This window comes from Stegodyphus dumicola, chromosome 2 (genome assembly GCF_044657685.1).
Source record: "Stegodyphus dumicola isolate Sdum_Otavi_A_Nest chromosome 2, ASM4465768v1".
Classification (NCBI taxonomy): domain Eukaryota; kingdom Metazoa; phylum Arthropoda; class Arachnida; order Araneae; family Eresidae; genus Stegodyphus; species Stegodyphus dumicola.
In genome coordinates this window covers 56,060,695-56,083,453 of record NC_140769.1, presented here as the reverse complement: position 1 = coordinate 56,083,453, position 22,759 = coordinate 56,060,695, and the positions used below count along the sequence as shown (strand labels likewise).

The window sequence follows — 22,759 nt, the reverse complement described above, 5'->3', positions numbered from 1 at the left end:
TGCACAGAAAAAACTTGACGAGATAGGTGAAAACTAGCTATAATTTTAAAATCAGCATGCCTGTATAACTCTAAAATCGCTCAAAAATCGAATTCAACAGAAATTTCGTAACAGATTATTACCCAATATTATCAGCTCCATCATGCAACTTGAATACTTTCATCAGGCTGCCCAGATGGGAACGTGGTTAGCGACGCTGACTGCCATACTCTGAAAGGCCTGGATTCAAATACTGGAGAAGGCATGTATGTTTGTAAATGTACAGTGTCTGCGAGGTATGGGGCACTAAAAATATGCGGTGAGCCGAAAGTCCTCTCGGGAGATCGTGGTAGAGGTGGGAGACCCTCGGATCCGCCCCCAAGGGTGCCCTTCTTCATACCTTGTGCGAACATGAGTATAAAGTTGAACTGTCAACTGTATGGTATTTAGGGCTCTGTCCAACGACAGACGCAATCTATTAGTTCTTGTCACAATAATAATTCGTGGGTTGGGTCTCCTTACAGACAAGCGACACTAGTAACAACAACAATACTTTTTGAATCGGACAACGGCAATAATCCAACCAATCTTGAAGCTTGGAAAAGAATAACGTAACCTATCGTTATATCGGCTGATCAACCTGCTCTCGTTGCTCAACGAAATCACTCTGTCAGACATTCTGCAGAGAATACTAAATTCCATGAAAGAAAGAAATTTCGACAGCAGCACGGATTTCCACGAAAACATTCAACCAGCCATCAGCTCTAAACAGTGACGGTGTTGATCTCTCAAAGACTTCAAAATTGTCAAATCATTAGAGAACTGTTTCTCGATATTTCTAAAGTTTTTGATTGTGTATGGCTTGAGGGGCTAGTCTACAAACTAAAACACCATATGATTCTCAGGTTACACTATTCGCATTATTAATTCCTATCTTACGGGTAGATACTTTGTCGTTGTCTACAACAATTATTATATATAACAGCAAAAACTTGCAGGCGTCCCACAGGCGTCCCTAATTGGGCCAATATTATTTCGCCTTTATGCAAATGAAATTTTACGCATCATAAACACAAAACTAGCTATCTCTGCTGATGACATAGCGATCATGACTCTAAATGCATCTCTACGTTCAGTCGTTCAATCATTACAAGAAGACACACAAGAACTGGAGTCCTGGCTTCAGAACTGGAAAATAGTCATTAATGTGGATGAATCAGAATCTTTACTGTTTGCAAAAAAAGGAACCTGGATTTGAATCTAAATATTACTATGTATAAATGCAGTTAATTCAATCAAAAAATCAATTGGAAACCCATTCAATCAAAAAATCAATTGGAAAACAAATGCCATTACATATATATTATGTCCAAGTTCGGGGCTACTAAAGCTAAATTATTTCCCAGAACATGTCTGTCCTACCTGGATTACGTATGCAAAAAGAATATTCACAAGCTTCAAGCACTCCAAAATGCCACTCTAAGATCAATTACAGGCAGCAGGTGGTTCATTAGGAATATTCATGATGGGTATAATATCAAAAGCATAGCGAAATTTATCGCTAAAAATCGTACGAACGTTTTTCACTACTATCGTAAAAGTTAAGAAAGAGTCAATTCCTCAACTTGACTACGATTATTATGATATTACGAACAGAAAAAGATCTACAGGCAGTGCTCCTACATTTAGACAAATTTTATTTTCTTCATCACTTTGACTGTGATATTTGTAGCGTAATGGTTGGAAACAGGGCTCCTAATCAAAGCAGTTCGATTCCAACTTTCAAAACTTGTTTAATATTCTTATATTTGATTTAAAAGTTTAATGCGCTTGGCCGCTACATTAATTATTTATTTTCCCAGTTGCTCTTTGGTATTTATTCCAGACCCATTTATTTTATTTTTGTCTAATTTTATTTTATTCAAAATTAGTAAATCTCTGAAATTAGTCCCCCTTCCAATTAATTTATCCGCTTATCCAATACACTGTGTATTCTTACTCCCTATTCTTAGCCAATAGTTAAACACCTGCATGCTAACCAGCAGTTTACATCACCACAGCTCCTTCACTCATTCAAATACACAGCGGTTTTCTAGACGACCTACGACCTCCATCATCATCCTTTCGTTGTGACTTGGACAGAAATGACTTTGCAAGCGTTTTTTCCAACATCCGAAATAAATCTCCCCCCTCTTTTTTTTTACTTCTACCCTTTCATCTCAACTATAATGGTCATAAGTATAATGCCTATTTTCTTTTAATTGCTACACACAGGATCGGGAAGACATCCTGGCGCTTATTCCGTACACCACGTGACTCGATCACCTCCTTTCATGTCTATGCCTTCTACGGAAACAATTGTAATAACAGTAAGTAATATAAGTGCATGTATCGCAAAAGCAAAATGGCGCATTTACTGGATACTTACATTCAAGGTTCTAAAGAAAGGTAATGATAATATCTACTAAAGTTAGGAAGGTAATCCTGCTGAAGGAATAGAAATTCGTATTAAAAATGTATTACAGAAGAAGCAAATATTTACATCTAACCGTGCCGTGTCAAGCGCTACGTGATATATGGAATATTTACTGATAGAGTAGTCAAAACTAATAGTAATTAACCAGATTGTTTTACAAAATTAATGCAAAATCTCAATGTTCGGGAACTGCCGAAAATACATAATCGTGATGTACATGTAGTGTATCAGTTATTAAAACGGAAAAAGAGAAATGGTCTCCGCAACTACGCCTCTCACGTAAACAAAGGGATGCCTTTTCACAACTGTGGGTCTCCCAGAGACCGATTATTTTATTGCGATGCGAAGATTATTTTATTGCAATTATTTTATTGCGATGCGAAGATAAAATTATAAATTATAAAACTATAACCCCAAAATATGAAAGCAGACCACAGCGATTAATAGTCAGGAATTAAAAAGCTCCTATTTCAAGCCGTACATTCTGTAGGTACTACATGGAGGTAGGAAGTAAGAAGGAGTCGCCCTAAACAAGTTTCTCCGTACCCTGCTCTGAAGCACCGGCGATCCCTACGTGGTGACCAAAACATTGGGTCATTTACCATTGAGTTCTATGGGATTTGACGCGTTCAGGTGTAAATATTTTGTAATTACGTCGCAAATATACATATAAATGTATATATTTTCTTTTTCTACAACACTTCAGAGTCCTAAGTATGTGAAAACAACATATTTTTAAACAACATTTCATTCTGAACGGAATTAAATGCTATACTTTTCTCAGAATGGTTTAATTTGAATGAAATATTTTCACAAGTTTTCGTTAATTACATTAGAAAAAAAAAATTAAGGTAATTCGATTTTATTCGGTTAAGGTACAAAAATTAAGATCAAAGTTTATTGTATTATTAATATTAAAATTATGCATTATTTCTTTTCTATTTATAGAGCTTCTTCCTAAAATACTTTCTTAAATATGACATGATTTTTTGGCTTCTTTTAAATCGAAAAATGTAAGTCAATTTATAATTAATGCTCTATTCGGTTCATTTTAAATTAAAGAATTATTAGGAAAATAGTATTTGACTTTCTCTGAACATTTCTGAAAGGGAATAAAATAAGTTTTTTTTTTTTTTTTTTTTTTTTTTTTTTTTTAGTATTATTTAAAACTTGTAACTGAGTTATTATAAAATGTAAAGGGAATAATTCTTTTAATTATACTTATCAGATTTTTTTCTTTTTACCCTTCATTTCAACAATACATATTCCAAAACTCTTTATTACGTTCTTAAGTGCGCATCTCATAGCATTTGCTTTACAATACCTTTAAAAAGATTGCTTTCCAATACGAACAATTCTTGCTTAAATAGTTTTATAACTTATTTGTCAACAGGATTTCAATTTATGTTTACAATTCAATATTAAGGTTATTATATATTTAGATAACATTTATAATCATTATAAATTAGATACATTTAATCATTAGATTTCTTCACAGTACTATCACAGTTGTTTTTAAGTGAATAAATTCTTCATTTCAAATACATTTATAAATAATTTAATGAATATTTAAGTATTTTGTCAAAGGCAGATACATGCTTTTTGCAAGCACATGCATAAATACCCATACATATTTCCTATTTATCATTTCCGGCATGTGCAAATCTTTAATTTCTGTGCATTCACTATATTTTTCGTGTAAAGTAATTTACACTAATTTAGCATACACCCGAAAGTTTTACATAATAAATATATATGAATATAATTTGAATGAAAATTATAAGTATTATTTTTAATACCCACTCAAAGGTCAGTTTTTCTTCAAAATTCCCCCACGATGGCATATCTCTCTTTAGGCAGATAGCCCTTGCATGCGTTACTTTATTTAATAAAAACTTAATCTGACCTATGTGCCTAATTACAAATATTTTAACATACATAATTTTATATTTACATTTAGCCATCAAGTTCCAAACTTTTCAAATCTTCTAGAAAATAAATTTTGGCAGATCTCTTTTAGCAATTTTCTTAAAATCTATATTTTTGTAGTGCAACAGCTTAGAATTTTATAAAACAAATTCATAATCAAAATCGCTGTTGTTAGTTATCGAAAAATAACCAAGATGTGATTTTTGCGTAAATGTCAGTAAACTATACAAATTGCTATTATAAATCATACTATGAATGTTTCTTTCATGCGAGAGTGTCCCTTTTTCGATTTCTATGGAATTGTCGTGTGTCGAAATACTATCAGAATTTTGTCAAGCGAGCTTCTGAATGTAAACAAAAAACACCCCGTCTGGTGACCCAAGCTTCAAAGCAGTGCTTCACTTCTAGCGCGGAATGGCCCCTGCTCCCTTTCCTACCTCCATGAGATACTATCCTAAATTATGATTTATGAGCGTACTTGTATAATATGAGTCATTCGTTCTTAATTTTACACCTGTAAATTTACGCAATGATGTACAAAGAAAAAACATTGATGCCTGGAAAATGGTTCGACGAATCATCGATCGCTTTCTCTTTCTTAAAAGGCAAGCTTGGCGCTTACTCATTTATAAATCTAGTCATTTTAAAAGTCACTTTATAGCGGAAATTTACTTGAGCGTCTTCCAGAACTGTGCACATTCTATATCGCAGACAGTATTAACCAACACAGATCTCTAATATTAGAAAAATATCGAACCTGTTCTTATGATAAAATGAATCTCATGCTAGTGAAGAGAAGAGGGATGAAATAAATAACTTTTCAACCATTTTATAGAAAATATAAAAGACACTGCATTTAGTACTTCAATGTTGTCTGTCTTTAATAGGTATGACAATATAGTATTCTTTAAGTATGATGACACTATTGAAACGTGTATACGAGCTAGTTTCTCTTAGAAAGTACTCCACGAAGGTATCCCTCCTCTTAGGCAGATAGCTCTCGAGGCTTTGCCATAATCAACACACACTATTGGAACTGAATCTGAAAATATCTACCTTTTTTTCAGTACAGACACCAAAGAGATAAAATCAAATGCTTAAGAGAAATAAATGCAACTGCTTGATTTAGTCGGCATATAATTGATTCAGCACATAATGCAATTTGAGGCAAAATTACATAGATCACTGTTTCATCAATTTTGCCATACCTTACATGAATACACTGGTGTCCAAATATTAAGTAAGAAACGGAAAAATTAGCTTATTCGAGGAAAACAACAACGTCTTAGCTGTAATTATGAAATGCAATTTTCATAATTAAGTTTGCGTAACTTAATTTTAAAATAAGAAAAAAATTAAATATAAGAACAGCCAGTTTTTGCACAGAACGTTTATCTTTGCATCGCAGCACTCCAGAAGGAAAATCAAAGTAGCTAGCTTTGAAAAAAAGAGTAGACAATATCATCTGAGTGACGCGACAAGCCATTTCCAAACGACCTAGCGACATTCGGAGGTAACCCAATTCTTTAATATCAATCATTGTCTCATCTTTCATCCATAAAATCGGTATCAAAGTGAAGGGTCGTAGTAAATCAATTAAGCGGACGTCTAAGGATGACCGCTTTCTCTGACCGCAGGCGATACACTGCAGGTCATAATTATTGTACATCACCTTGCCTTGACTTCACAGCATCGAAAGGAAGAATCTCGGCAGAGGTTTAAAGATATCACGTATATCAGCTGTGTACTAGTTGACCAAGATCGATTTTAAATGAGCTTGAGATCTCCTCCACTAACTCCACAACAAAGGCGCAGTTTGGTTTATCACATTGATTTCCCGACAGTCATTTATTTAGAAAATATTTGTAATTTGTTATCACTCTATTGATGTTCACAAGATGCACACATACAGAGGCAATGGTTTCATGACAGGGCCTGATGTCGGGAGTTGGACTGATATCTGCAACTTTCTTCACGGTACTGTCATTACTGAACGAAATAAAGGTCACATCCTTGCCCAGAATGTTCGCCCATTTCTTATGGCTTATAGGTCATGATGACATTTTTGTAGACGATAAAGGGCGAGTTCATATGGGCTACGTTGCTAGCCAATACTTAGAATCAGAAACACTTTCTATAGAATGACCTTTGAGATCACCCCACTTGAATATTATTGACACGTATGGGATATGCTTGGGAAGGGTTTGACTTCTGACCATCAACCTCCCAACAAGATAAGAGTATATCTGCTTCAACGGAATTAGTTTAGATGTCTGAAATCGTTATGGATGATTTTATTTTTGGCAGTAAGCGATATTGTCGGGCTGGTGCTTACTGTAAAGTTCTTGTCATTTTTTAACAAACCTTTACCAATGAAGTTTTTGCTATATAAATTACTATGGTTTTATTTACTTGTAGGGTTTATATTTATTTTAACTAACATTTATGTTAAGTTTAAACTATCTTTCCTGTCAAGCCTTACTTTCCCCTGGAACTGCCAATGCCAGAATATGTAAATTTTGAGTAGAACGCGCAAGCATTCAAATTATCAGCGGAAGTATTATGATTTAAATAGAGAGGAAACAAGTTCGGTGTGTGATATTCTTACTTAGCGAGCGCGGAGGTAGTTAGCGAGAATTGAAGAACCCCGCGTTTCGGCCTATGTGCTTGGCGGGAAGTAGTGGTAATCGTTCCAGTGAGCTTCAAGTCTGCTGAATCAGCAGCGGTATTGTAAAACGCGGTGAGTTAGTTATTTTAGAGAGCCTCGTAGTTAGAATCTTGTCTTTACTTTCTTTTCAGGTTATTATTTTTATTTTGACTGCCAAGTTGGCACAGTCTGTGAGCGTCAAGAGCACGCAATTATAATTTTATTACGTTGAATAAAAAGGGACTTAAACCCTTCACAAGGCTCTATCTTTTATACAAGTTTTCACAGTCACCTCTTGGTTGCGTGCAAGTTGGAGGCGCGCAACGTTATATACTTATATTACTTATTTCCTGATAATTTCCATTCCATATCCTCGTGCTAGTCACTTTCCTTAAATAGCGCATGAAGGTTCAATGAATTCAAATAAATTTCGATATCTTTCCACTTTTTAGGTTTTTTTTTTAGTTTTGCTACTTAACGTTTTGAACATGAGTGTAAAACAAGCAATGTTCACTAAATTAAATTAAAACATATATTCATATTTTAAACGCATTTCTAAAACGATAGATTTTTATTGCAGAAGTTTTTTAATTTAACACAAACGATTTTATATATTCGGAGTTCCGGGATTTAAAAAAAAATACTACTTAATGATGATTGTTTTGTTGCTACTGAAATATTGCAAAGTCATCAACTATGGTTTTTATAAATAAAGAATATGAAAAAGAAGCATTCATTTTTATTTCTTTTAATTAAATTAAAATGAAAGTATTGATCAACGTCGATGTGTACTGAGCGATATTGAGAAAGCTACATGAATAAGTATTGAAACACTACTTTAAAAAGTGAATGACATTACTTCTTAATAAATGAGTGACCAATGTTACTTGTATTCTGAAAAAAGAAGGAAAGCATCTTATGATTTCAGTACTTAATGTCTTCTTCTCAGTAAACTTAATATCACTAAGGAAACAAGAAAATCGATAAACCAAGCAATTTTAAGGGATTGCTAGGAAACTATGTGAAGTTTAGTCTCAACATTCGGATAAAATTCTATCAAAGAACTCTTACTAAACTCCATCTAAACACCATACTAATATTATTAGTGCTGTAATGAGATTATCTTATCGATTGCAAACTTCATTTTTTTTTTCTTTTTCATATATATGAGTTCATAATGTAATATCACAGCATTACAGATTTTGCATACATCATCACAGGAGTTTCAAAAGGAAACTCAGCTTCATTTTATTGAGACAGTTATTGCTAACCTAATAGCTAAAATATAATATGGCAGTAAGAAGTGGGCAGCACACCAGAATAAAAATACACGGATAAATTTTGATTTATCTTATCTACACATAAGGCTTGATTACAGTTTAGGCATCTAAGGCGTCGACCTAAGATCTCAGATTTTAGGAAAGTCGAGGATCATCACGTAGTTTAACATTAACCTGTTTTCGCCTAGCAAAACATTAAACATGAACATTAGAGAATTTTGAAAAAAAAAAAAAAACTGTGAATAGGGCACTTGGCCGTGTATACAGATTAATCAGAATATCCAAATTTGTTGCTCAGTGCCTGGCTATACACAAAGTCTGTAACATCAGATAATCTAAAACTTATACCTAAGCAAAGGAAAGTCGTAAGAGCTTTTCAATTCGTAATTTTATATAAATTAGTATTAATATTTTTATTCATTCGTAAATAGGACTTCTAGCCTACGTCAGAAATTTTCACTAATATATCATTTATCGTGAAGCCGATAGTTATCTTAATTAGCTTTTGCGCACAATAACATACGGCTTTGCCTGTTAAGGTAAAAACAGTTTATGATTAAAAACGAATATTTAAATGTACCTCCACTGAACAGGGATAATAGTAAATTATTTTAGTATACACGTGTATGTCCAAATACTGATACATAAATTAGATGAGGGTGATAAACAACAAAAATTCATATATAAATAAAAACTATAAAACATTATACAGGTTAGAATAAAAATAAAAAATATTATATATCACATAATAAATCCCCCCGCTAGACATTTATATTGCACTCTACATAAATGATTTTAAGGTGATATTAGAGGAGGCAGTCAAAATTTTATCAAATGAATTAAAATTTTCGTTAATCTTATTCTTATTTAAAACTTGTTAATTTCTAATGCGTTAAATAGTTAAATAAATGGCAAATTATTCAATACAAGAGGACCAGAACGCTGAATATTAATTTTAGCTTTATAATATTTATAAATTTTAGCATTTAATATTAATTTAGACATGAATCTTCTTGTGAGAAGCTATTTTGTTTGCCTTAGAAATCTAATGTCCTTCAGTATTTCTAAATGGCATTAGCGAAATGAGACTGAAATCGTTTTCAAAGCATGTATGTGGATGACGTAATTTAATAATTACTTTAAATGATGTCTTCGTTGAAAGAAAATAGAATGATCAACGACCATTGTATACGAACTATGAAATGGTGGTTTCAGTTTGGCCTAACTACGTAATTTCAACTGCATTCCTAAATCAAGAACTGGAATACAATTTGAATCGAACAGTTTGAACGTTTCATTTGGCAAGAATTCGAAACTTAAATCTCAGTTTATTCAAGTATTACGAAACTTAATGAAATGATTAGTTTGTAGACTTCAAGTCCTTAGAAAATTTAATGCAATGCTTAGATTGCTAAAACGCGAGAGCGACAGAATATTAATTTGACCTCAATACGGAACTTTATATGTATATGCATACGGAAAATGAGTTAAAGATTACAAATTAAAGGGGGATGTAGAGCTTACAAAGAGTTACATTCAAACAGAAATTTATGGTCTTCGAAGTAAAGCTTAGTTAACAGAAGGTTTTAAATGCAAAGGATGGGAAGGAATTACACAGTACTAGTAGCCACATTGTGTGAACATGGATTGAGTTGATTGGGGTGCACTGTAAGCACGAATGGCAAGTCGAAGTAAAGATGATGCAATGCTATAAAATGAAACTATTTACAGACTACATGTTTCTATAGTAAACTGCAACGAACTATGTTTCTTTGCACGCTACTCTAACTTCCACATAATAATTATACTAACTCAGAACTGCAGATTTCTATTCAAATGTTTTTATTATCGGATCCCTCTATACATTCCATAAATTTGTCAACAATTTATAGATTTAAGAACTTCAAGAAATTGAAAACCATAAATTCTGATACTAATTTTCGCATTTGGCAAAATGGCTAGTTATTGTTAAATTATATTATGACCATAAAACGTTTTACTTTCTTTATATAATTTATCTTTCGAAATCCAAATGGAGAAACTAAAAAGCGCAGTGATAATAAATATGATCGTATCAGGAACTTGTATAAAGGCAAAATGTACACTTCTTTCATAAATATCAATACTGATATTTTTCTTCCATTAACGACACTATCTTACGGAAAGTCGGAATGAATATCCTAAGATATTAAAAAATAAACTAGAATTCATTTTCAAAACCTCTTAGAATAATTTGCCATCTTAAAGTTTAGAAAGCTTCAATTAGCAATTTCATTAGTAAACTGTAAGATTAGATATACCCGTTGAAAAGCACACAATAGCTATATTAGCGACCTTGCATTAGAATCCTTTTTAGTTGAAAAACCTTAAGAAATAATGAATGGAATGTCACAGAGTTAATTAGCAATTTCATTAGTAGTCAGTTCCTTACGTTATATGTAGATAAACACTTCCATGAACGCGAGAAAGCGTTGCATTAGTTGACGCTGCATTAGAGTTCTTTTAGTCAAATAAGTCTTGATAAAGTCTGAATGAGCCTTAAAGGTTAATTAGCAACTTCATTAGCAGTCCTTGAGGTTACATGAAGATGTCCGTTGTTGAGAGTAGCTGTATTAACAACGTCAGCTTCCATTTTAGTTGAATGAGTCCTTAAAATGTTAATTAGCAATTTCATTAGTAATCCGTATGTTAAATGTAGATATCCGCTGAAGAGAAGGTAGCTGTATTAGGCGAATCCGCATTAGAGTCCAGTTTAGTCGATAAGTCTTGTAATATAAAAACATCCGACATTTATCCCAAAACTAGAAGCGTAGCCAGATTAGAAGTTTCTCTTGAACACAACCAGATGAGATTCTTAGCGAAAGCTTCTGTGAGAAAAGCATTAGAAAATTAAATATTAGATATCTGCACTGTAGTTTTAATTAATGCAGAGGCATTTAATGATGAAAAATTTAGCTTTAACCAACGAGATTTCATTTTTTACAAGGGAATAGTCACAGTTCATAGAATAATTTTGTTTTCGTTCCCTAGATATGTTAAGGCATTTGATCAGTAAAAAAAAAAAAAAAAAAAAAAAAAACCGCTTTAGAATTGGCCGAGATTTCTGTAAGATGACATCTTTCATCAAGCAATTCATTAAATTTGCAAAATATCGCAATAATTCGATATCCAGTAGTTTTAGCCCATACTTTGCTGGAAATGATAAAATACAGATAAATTTTACACCATTAAAGCTTGCTCCCATTCCGCACAGTTTCATCAATTTTTCCCGTACTGGTAAATTTGTGCCTATTCCCTTATCTACTATTAATATCTAAAGTAAAATAAGTTTATATATATATATATATATATATATGAGACATCTATGCCTGTTTTAATGATACTCTGTTATGTAACTGGAGAAACAGTGACTATTCCCTATTACGCTGCAACATTGTTAATTATTACCAACTTGGAGTTGTTAGCGCGCCCTTGTATAGTTAGGAAATTATTCACACTGATTAGAACTACTTATAATGAGTTAAAGTTCCCAAAAGAGCTGCCAAAGAGTGAGCTGTATTGCTTAAATTAAGTTATTGTTAGCCAGATGCTAATAAACAGTTGATTTTTCGAACCTTCTTCCCTTGAGGGTTTTTCATCTCCTGCCATCACTGAGAAATGCAAAGAAACAAATACTCAATTAAAAACAATTACTTAACAGTACATGTGACTTTTTGCGCGTTAGAGAAATTTAAAATAAAATAGAATGGTTCTTTTTTCAATTCTATATCGGCACCTGCCATTTACGTATGCATGCACACAAGCATGCATAGACAGCGAGCTAGTTACAGGATCGAGTCACTTTATTATAACCACCAACCAATGCAGATATAAAATATGTGCGGTAAGTCACATAAATGAAGATGTCAAGGACACAATGCCAGGATGTAAAGTTGAATGTTTGATAAGCCATCTACGATATTATAATATATGTATTAACATATATATAACACGATCATCGGGTAACAGATCAAGAGTTTTTGCGTTTCAGAAACAGAGGATTTTGGAAAATGTCACGTATTTCAATTGTGAATATATAGCAGGTCTGGGAAAAGATAATGCTTTTGACAACACATGTTTAAATGTGCACCATCTGCGACTGAAATAAGAGCTGAACTCGGCTGAGATATTTGGTCAGAATGATCGACGAGCTACTAGGGGCCTAAAAGTCTTCCAAATAAATAAAAACAACCAGCCAAATTTTCCAACAAGATTGCAGCAGCAAATCCTATTGTGCATTAGCTGCTTCATGACAGCGTGATAGCAACAACTGTAACCGCTATGCATTGCAAATATACATTGTATATATTAGACGAATGTATCTTTCACCAAGAAAAATAGGACTTCTAGGGTGCACATATGGTCATGTGCACCCTGGTCCTATATGGTCTCAACTGTATATTGCGGTATTTTCCCAACTTGCTGAATCTCTCCTACGACAACAGAATGCGGTTCTTCCGGCTAACATATTCTGGATTACCAGTTAAGTGGATATAATAAAGTGACGTGATAAAGTTATATATTTATATCTATATATGGAGAGAGAGCTACTTTTACAGAGTTCAGTACCTACTGAAATTTGACTAGACTCTTTTAAAGCGAATTTCTAAAAGTATAATTTAACTTTAAACAAAACACACTCCAAATATACTATAAACTATGCGCCTGTGTGAACACATATAGATAAAATGGCGGCAATGAGAACAAAAACTCACTTTCTTCCTAAATATTACAAATAATTTTATACTAAAGTAAATATCTTGATTTTGTTGTAATAATTCGCAACAGAAATATTTAAATCGCGCAAAAAATCACTCAACTATCACATTTCAAATTTCATTTGATAACGTATTAAAATGAATTACATAAAAGCATTTGACAATATAAATATATATTTACAAAATTTAATTTTAATTTTTTTTAATTAGAAATTATTTAAATAAAGAAATTAATCAAACACTTACCTAGCTGCAAGTGACAGAAACATAATATAATCTTGAGCATTTTTCTCGAATATTCGAGAAAAAATTCACTAGAAAAGAATACAGGATTCGAGCATGCAGAGTGGGATTCATATGTTAGAGCAGGTATCAAACACCAACACAGAATGCAATACATATTGTGGATATACATTGTAGTATATTACACGTTTGTTTGGGAAAAGACAGGGAGATGACATTCAGAGCTTGAAAAACAGGAACATAATACAAAAACAAACAAATGTTTAAAAAGCAGAGTTATTCAATTATGTATAAAATATTATTCATTTTGCTACAGATAGTAATAAGCATAAATGTCATATATTACAGCAATAAAATTGTAATTAAAATATTAAATGAGTATTTTATTCAAGTGTTACTCTCTAGTAAGTTAATATAGCTTTAAAACAGTTAGGTAGCTGTCAGCGCTGAATTATTTCATTAATACCGTAAAGCTACGCGTAGATAAGTCAAGTTTAATAGCAGACGCATTAAATAGTTAAGACTTTAAAATTTTTTTACAATCTTCCGAATAAGTTAATTGTTTTATATTAGTGAATTATTTATCAGCCATATTGTAAGATATAGTAAATTTTGTTATAAATTAGCTGCCACAGTTACAGATTGTATGAAAGCTTCAGTAACTTCTGGGAGACCCTCCGCTAGCTCGTTTTGCTGCCTCAGTGTCGTGGATAAATTTCTTAGTAAGATTGTTAACCAGCTGTACCATCGCTGCATCAGTTTCTTAAAGTTAATAAATGGCTTCCAGGTCCAACTGAAAGCTATAGCATTGAAGCCAAACAGTGCACTGCGATGGCAAAAATGTACTTCGACTTTTACTGCTGATATTTTGATCTGTTTCTTATGCAAGTGATTGAGTACTCACCGCGATAATCCAGATTTTATACATGTTGATACACTTCTTGTCAACATGTGTTGAACATTATGGTGTATAGAATATCACTTCTGTAGAATACCAAGAACTACTGCGTCATGGGCAGAGGAATGAAGCACACTGTCTTCAATTTTAACCAAGCGATAATTTTGAAACTTGACAGAAACTTTAAATGGGGTATAAAATGTTGAAAAGCAAAAGGGCATAAAGAATGAATCGTGCGTACCATAAAACTGTCAGTTTGTTTTAAATATATATTTTTAAACAATAAAACATATTTTTTCTCATCTTTTCATAGTGCAATACTTCCTCAATTTTGGTATTACTTCATAACGTACTGAGTAAATTTCATTTACAAATTTCAAGCTTAAAATATCACATATATGGTATATCACACTTCACTTTCATACAATACTGAAAGTTCAGGCAGGCATGTGCAAGGCGTGAGTTCAGCTAAGCTATCCCACTCTGTTTAAGTTCCCAGCGGATGAAATAGCTGTCTTGACAGTGAAATCAATAGGACGCAAAGCGTTTAATCTTTAATCTTACCTATTCAACTGTAATATTAGAAGATTCATGTTTTCTTATAGGTCAATATAAAATTATACACCCACTTGCTTTGCTTTATTCAGTGGTATATTATGATGATCAAAAAGACAATCGATGATGATAATAGCTACTAGTGATAAGACCACAGAAAACTGAAAGCCTCAATGCAACTAACAAATTAACGCATTATTTCATCATAATTCTTACTGTGTCTAGCAGTATCGCAATGAATAACGAATATCATTCTATGCTACAACATTTTAGTAACATACGAGTAGCTCCGGCACATATTACAATTCAACCATGCTAAGGCGAAACATTTAGGGAAAATTATTTATTACGAGTATTACTAGAATTCAAAATAAATATTAAGAAATTTAAGACTGAATTTCTCTACTGCAAGGAAAAATGTTTGTAATAATACGGTGCTCTCTCTTTAAAAGCAAAACATATGAAGAGTGTAAAGTTGCACGTCCCGAAATTTAGGGCCTTTTTTATAAAAAAAATTTAGATTTGCTGTAAATAACGTAGGAATTTCGGTGTGAATTGCTTAAACTTGCGAACGAACGATTTCCAATTATTTAAAAAGTACTTTTACTGGATGCGAAATAAAATGTTTTCATACATTTTAGTAATGCCGAAAATGCGGAAACACGATTTTCTTCGCATGGTTTACTATCAACCAAAAATCTTACATCCATCTGCTGCTGAAACGGATATTTCTATTAAATATGGAAATTTAAAGCCAAAGTAACCGTATACTAAGTTACGTTTCAGTGGTGAATCTTCGAGAATAAAGCACGCACCTAGAACTTGGACAGTTTCAGATTGAGCCATGGGAAGATCTGGTTTTGCAGACTGTGTCGCCTTTCGTTGCACAAGTTTCTCCAATTGAACATCACCCAGTCCAAGATCTGGAGTTACTTGAGATACCTAAATAAAAGACAAATATAAGGATCAACACCTGTAAGCATTTTTTAGGTGTGCTTACTATCAGTTTTAGAATTTTTATCATTACAATATCTTCCATATAGATATAGAAATTCTATCTGAGATACCGATTACGGACAGAATGCGAACTTCGATGCAGCAGTATGATTTAACATTGCTTTTAGATACGGGACCAGCAATGGGCATTCTGGATTTAAAAGAAGTGAAGATAAGAATGAAAGCTTGCGCGTTTTAGTGCATTTACCGACACTACTGCGCTTATTTCGGTTTCAGAAAGGCCTTCGCAAACATCCATTTCTTATTTTTTAGCTATTTCAAGTCTAGAACGTTGACTTTTGATCAACGCCATTTATTTTTATTCTGCATAAAGAGAGAGAGAGAGCTATGTTTCATCATCTTAGTAAAAAGTAATTAGGTATGTTGAAAAAGGTTGCTATTACCTGTACAGATACTTTTTCAACGACCCCGACAGCAGCCGAGTAAGCTGAAGGTTTCTCCTCCGGTTTCATATCACCCAGTGAGCTGTGAGCCAGTGTTTCATATACCTGTGTTGCCACTTCAAAAGGCAGAATGACGTCGACTTTTCTTGCGCCCGGCATGGTATCTGCAGTGAGAGATGCAACAGAGCTATTGCTAAGTATTTCCAGCACTTGCATAGCCAACTCAGACGGTATGCTTGCTTGAGCTGTTGCAGTGCTTGGCTTTTCTTCCGACAGTTCTACCAGTGATCCTGCAATAAACGAGTGGTTTGGGGTTTCTTATTTGATTTCCAAATAATAAGTAATTTCACTAAAATATAATGATCATTGCACTGCAACAAAAATAAAAGAAGTGAGATTGACAATTTTTTTGTACATAATACATGGTGTCAAAATGATGATTATTTACTATAACAACAGTACGACTACTCATAACGATTATTAACTAGATATATTACAAATTATATATTCAAGATATAACAAATACGATGGCTGCGCTAAGAAACGACTGGCGACCTTAAAATTAACTATTCTAAATTTGGTGTTTTCACCCCTTTGTTCTTCCAATTGCGAGATCTTTCCACGTTATATAACAACCTAAAATTAATCAATCACAGCTTAGCTATACTTTATGCACCTACTTAGTATAAATACTGCTCACAAGCAACTACATCCTTCCTTTTCCTAACTTCCGCCATCTCTATGTTGCTTTGCTTAGCTGTCTAAGATGCCTATGTCGTATTTTTAAAACCAGTGTAAATAACAATTATCATATTTAACTATGATTTGATAAATGCCTTGTCTACCAAAAGTGAAGTGATGCGAATTTTATCAGGGAATAAAGTTGAGTTTTTGAAATGGCCGCGCCTGGAAGTTTTTGGTTTATGCATCCATCTACCTAACTACACAGATTTCAAGCTGTAGCGCATCAAAATAGCCACCCTCGGCCATGAAGACTGCAAGTTGTAAAAAGTACCGGTGGTGTCTACGCACTTAAAATGTTACATATATATAGAGATAGGGACAGGACACCAGAGATGAACCCCGCCATGGTACCGAGCCTTCCGAGAATTGCGTCCGTACTTCGGAGACCATCCAAGAGGGCGCGAACCCCACTGCTCCCACTTGGGCTTCCACAAAGAACGCTATTGACGAGTTAAAATACGAAGACTCTTTGCCCCGATCATCACTCCGGGAGCATCGAGAATTCAAAAGGGTGGTCCATATCAGTACAAGTTCCTACGATAAACCAAACCCCCAAAGATAGCCACATATCATACGATGTAACAACCCCACGGCCAAGGGGCAGACACGACAGTACCACTACGGTCCCTGCCAAGCTTGAACCATCTTGAGAACAAACTCGGGTTCTAGTTCTGTGAAGAGTTATTATATAACCCCGTGGTTGAGTTTAAGTAAAGATCCTAGCCAGTACTTCCCAGGAATTCTCCTGAGTCAAACCCCCCCCCGAGGGCATATATATATAATACGTTAATCACAAAATTTTAATTTAAACTAGCAAGAGCCCTTAATTCCCCCCTCTCTATTCTAAAAATAAAAGTAACTTTTCCGGACTGCGTCATTTCTAGATCAGCCATTCTCACGAATTCCGTAATGCTGATGATGTAGCTAATTCGTAACCTGAACTCAAAATTTCGAGAACTGAAATAAGCAACCTAAGCCAAAACCTTCTTTTGGTGAGTCTCCATATTGAATAACTGCGCACGTTAGCTTCAGCTTTCCTTGTATCCAAAACGCTGCTTCGTTCGCTGACGTGTCGCTTAACCTCTGTTAGATATTGTCTATGGTTCTAAAAATATAATCTGTATAAAATTGAGGGTTGTATAGCGCACCTATAATGATAATGTGCAACGATAAAGAATATGTGTCCTAAGAATTAGTTATCAAAGAATAAAATTCTGTGTGAAATTTATGGCTACATCTGTCTTCGAGACTTTTCCTTTCTAACCACGCACAACCTTTCCAGATTAAAACGAAAAGAACCATCGCCAATCCGTTGAAGCTTTCTCCAAGGTCATACTATTATATATATATACATATTATTAAAAAGTGTAAATTATTGAAAAATATGCTTACTGCTTTTAAAATTCTCCGATTGCAAGCAGTACAAACGTAATTTTTTAAAGATAAATTAAAAATCTTAACTAGGGCTATCTGCCTAAGGGGAGGGATGCCTTCGTGGAGGACTTTCTAAGGGAAACTGGCTCGTATACACGTTACACATGGGGAAAACCACGAAAACACCCATGCATCCAGCCCGTTCGCGGGATTCGAACCTCGGACCGAACTACCAGTGTTCAGCGACTTTACCGCTCGGCCGCTGGCGTAGAAAATGGTGTCTTGTATGATGAGTAATCTTAGATCTTATGTAATGGCCATTGACGATGTTTATGGGAATATGGAGAAGAACAGCATTCACCTAGACTTGCTTGAAGACTAAGAAAATTGCCAGAAAATTTTTCTATTCATATACCGATGTTAAGAAATTTGATAAATGTATATTAGAATTTTTTCTATACATTTATATTTTTATAGATATTAAATCTTGATAAATATTCTATTACAAACTATTTGTGTACAATTTCGTGAAAGATTAGATTACCGAGTGTTTGAATAGTACTTGCGAAAAGAACTAAGGGAGAATTTACATAGAGATTCACTGGATTTGTTAAATATGAAATCAGATATAATTTCTACATAAATATTTATTAAAAGACGTCTTTTACCCTGGGTTGTCACTTCTGAGACTTGCATAGCGACGTCGGAAGGCACACTGACTTCTGCTTCTTTGGAACCCGGTATTTCACCCGCCTTCAGTTCCTGGAAAGTGCTGTGAGGTACGACCATGGACACTTCAGCAGCGATATCTGGGGAGAACTCCACGTCAGCTTGCCTAGATCCTGGTCTTTCCAGAACTTTCAGATCTCCCACAGAGCTGCCAGCTAACACTTCCATTACCTAATTAGATGCGCAGTCATTTAAAGAAATATGCAACGTAAGTCTGATCTGATTAATATCTACATATTTTTCTAATTATTGCGATTACTCACAGATTCTTCATTATGAAATACTATGTGAATAATCTCTAAGATTCAACATGCAATACACTTAAATAGAATACTTTTTTATTAGCAGCAAGTTGAGCGAACTGGAGACTCTTACGTAACGTAAATCATGTGCTGTAAATTAAATGCTGAACCTGCGAAATAAGACTCTTTATGCTTTTTAAATATTTCAAAACTTAATTTTTTCAATGAATCTCTTTTTATATAAAGAATTAAAGCGAAATTCTATTTTAAAGTTACGAAAAAACTAATATTGAAAATTTGCAATCTTATCCTCAAAATGTATAACCAAATTGTGGCACTCATGTACACATTACAACTCGACCTCTACATCAGCAATTTCTATTTTCAGTTACTTCCTCTATAATTAATCCTCTCAAAAGATATAAACACTGCACGGTAATTAACAATACTAACAATACAAAATAATACATTTAGCACCTAAACATCTACAGTTTATTGCTTTATATTTCAGTTTTTTTTTTTCACGCGGTTGACGTCAAACTGGAAAATGTCAAAACTGATTTGCCATTGCAATGTAAAACGCCAATCATATTATTCCTTAATTCATGTATTGGGAAGAATTCTTGAGAATCTCCGTTTTGATAGCAGCGGAAATCTAAAGAGTAAAAGAAATCTAAAGAAATCTAAAGAAATCTAAAGAGCGGAAATCTAAAGAGTAAATACCGGATGAAATCAGGTCTAACGATCTGGAATCTATACTTTGAACGCTTGTCAGTTCCCAAAGCATCCTGTAGTGAAACTTGTAATCGAAGAAAGAATATGTTAATAATAGAAAAGTGCAAGATAATGCCTCTTCAAAATCTTTTCCATCAGGAAATTGAGGCACAACATGCTTCTTCAATAAATCCATAGAATTGTTGGTCCATTTAACCATTACCTCCATGAAAAGTATAATGAAATATTATTGTTAGCTTAGTTGCCGAAAATACAGGGAATCAGTACTCAAATATGTAACGTTTGTAGCTCACAGAAATGCTCTTAATATTAGTGCACACCATCAGTCATTAGAATCCGTACTTTTGGATTCAATGAGATTTCGTTTCATTATACGTTACAAAGAAATATTTAATGTAACTTAATAACCGGGCTTCGTGGCGAAAGTTCTTTTAAATTAATTATATATTACAATCGTATCTAGAAATTGCTTTTAGAAAAAAGAAGGCTTTGAATTACCTGAGTTGCGAGTTCAGACGGAATGGAAACATTGGCTTTCTTAGTTCCAGGCATTTCTTGAGGCTTTATATCGCCGACAGAACTATTCTCCAGTACTTGCAGTACCTGCATTGCTAATTCGAATGGGATAGATATTTCTGCTTTCTCAGTTCCTGGAAGTTCACCGTCCTTCAGGTCCTTTGTATGACCTGGAAATGAAAAACATTTATTCAGTATTAAGGCTCAATGAGCTGAATTATTATTTCAAAACCCCCACAATTATTAATTTTAAGCAACGTGGTGCGTTTCAGTTATTTAAGAAGAACAAATTCTCATGTCGACTGAGCGAAAGACTTAATATTATTTTAATTTTAGCTTTTAATTACATTGTGTTTCTATACTTTAAATTTAGAGCATATTTTAACGCCTTTTAAATAAAATTTATATTCGCTTTTCTCTTACTTATTCTAATTCACATATATTTACGTTTTTGTATGTTTGCGTATGCATGAACGAAAATAAAAATCAAAGAGTTCTACTGAAGTAAGTTACGTTGAATGTTTTTTGATCGAAAGAAGAATGTTTTAACTTGACGCAAAATTGAAGTGGTTGGGGAGTCTTCTTACCTTGCGTGAGTACTTCGGACACTTCTGTAGCGACTTCCGCTGGCAATAATATATCTACTTTATGGGTTCCAGGAAGCTCATTTGGTTTAAATTCGTTTGCCTTTTCTTGCGTTTGGACCTCTGAAACGCTCAGAGTATGTTGAGATGATACAACCATTTCGACCTGTTAAAATGAAAAACCGAAGAACAAGATTAACAACTTAGTTAAAAAAATAAATAAATAAAAGGACAGATATATGTATTTGACCATTAGAATAACTTTGAGTTATTAACAAACTTTCAACTCTCGAATTTGACAGTTTCCTCTTTCTACTTTCCATTATTCTTTAGTTTTATGTAACCATAGATTCTAATTACCGAAATTGTTTATTGTTTTCTGCCTAATTATTGCAGTATTTAAGTTAAGACGGCATTAAGCGGTGAATGCCTGCTTAGCTAATTTCCTGCCTCTTTATTGTGTTCTTTCGTGGTGTAATTGAAAACACGTCCAGCTAGCAATCAAAAAGACCGGAGTTCCAATCCTGCGAGGGCAAAATTGGTTTCTTCGGCTTCTTAGTTTCAAAATATTCATACGACTGCAAGTGGCATTCGAGCTACAAGGTTCGTCAGCACCGGGATTTGACGCCAGGGTTCCCACCTCTCCAATCGCCCTTTAAGAATGTGAGAATGTAAGGTATTTTCTCCTCCTTAATGTGATTTCGTGGTGTAATTGGAAGCAGGTCGTACTAGCAATCGTCCAAAATTCGTATCGTGGCGAAGGCACAGCACTTTTTCAAATCTTCTGCTTCGAATTAAAATGTCTAATTGTTTCTATAAGTAATTATAATATAAAGGTTATACTTTATGTATTTATTTCTGCGTGCAGTATAAAAATATATATTTTCTTCATGCAAAGTATAATTAAAGATGTTGCACGTATTTTCGCTCTTTACAAAAAGGAGTAGAAAAGTTACTTGCATTATAAACTGATGCGCTGAGAAAAACCAATAAATCTCTTTACTCGTTCAATGAATTAAGCATTAATTTTACATTGATGATGATGATGCAGTAATACTATTATTAAGAGGAACAATATTTAGAAGAAAATTTTGAACGAATTAGTCTTATATTATATTTTTATCGTTTCATTTTATTATAAAAGCTTCCTCAAAAACTGTTTGGAAAAAAATTAATTTTATAATTAATTATTAATACACCATATTAATAATATTATTATTATACAAAAATATACTGAGTTTGTGACTGTCAATTATAAAGTAAATAATAAACTTTCCCATATTTGTATTACTTTTTGTATTATGTTTTACATAAATATTATTAAATAAAAAATAAGCGAAATTGCTGAACATTAGTAGTTCCGACTTGGGTTTGATTCCAAGCAAAAGGCTTGACTGCATGGACGTTTTCGTGTTTTTCCACGTGTAACATGTATACAAGTTAGTTTCTCTTAAAGTCTTCCACGAGTCCTTAGGCAGATAGCCCTAGCATATTTTGCAATAATCAACTAAACCATATCTAAAATGAGGCAATATTTTCCACCTAAAATGCATTTCTGAAGGTCATATCATCTTATACTATGTGCGGATAAATACTGAAATAATAATTTATGAGTTACCTCTTAATTTGCAAATTAGAAGAAAACATAGTCATTGAGTTTTATTTCCAGAC

General features: G+C 33.5%; 1 protein-coding gene across 1 annotated transcript in view; it reads right to left on the bottom strand.

Annotated features, from left to right (window-relative positions):
• LOC118183992 (uncharacterized) overlaps positions 1-22,759 on the bottom strand; it is a 543,427-nt gene that overhangs the window by 86,008 nt on the left and 434,660 nt on the right. The window contains exons 133-138 of the mRNA XM_085809921.1: positions 21,092-21,254; positions 20,487-20,674; positions 18,951-19,182; positions 16,165-16,454; positions 15,580-15,706; positions 11,926-11,961 (exon numbers count right to left, since the gene is read on the bottom strand). Of these exons, the coding sequence (XP_085666047.1) occupies positions 11,926-11,961; positions 15,580-15,706; positions 16,165-16,454; positions 18,951-19,182; positions 20,487-20,674; positions 21,092-21,254 (1,036 nt within the window). The remainder of the gene's footprint in view (positions 1-11,925; positions 11,962-15,579; positions 15,707-16,164; positions 16,455-18,950; positions 19,183-20,486; positions 20,675-21,091; positions 21,255-22,759) is intronic.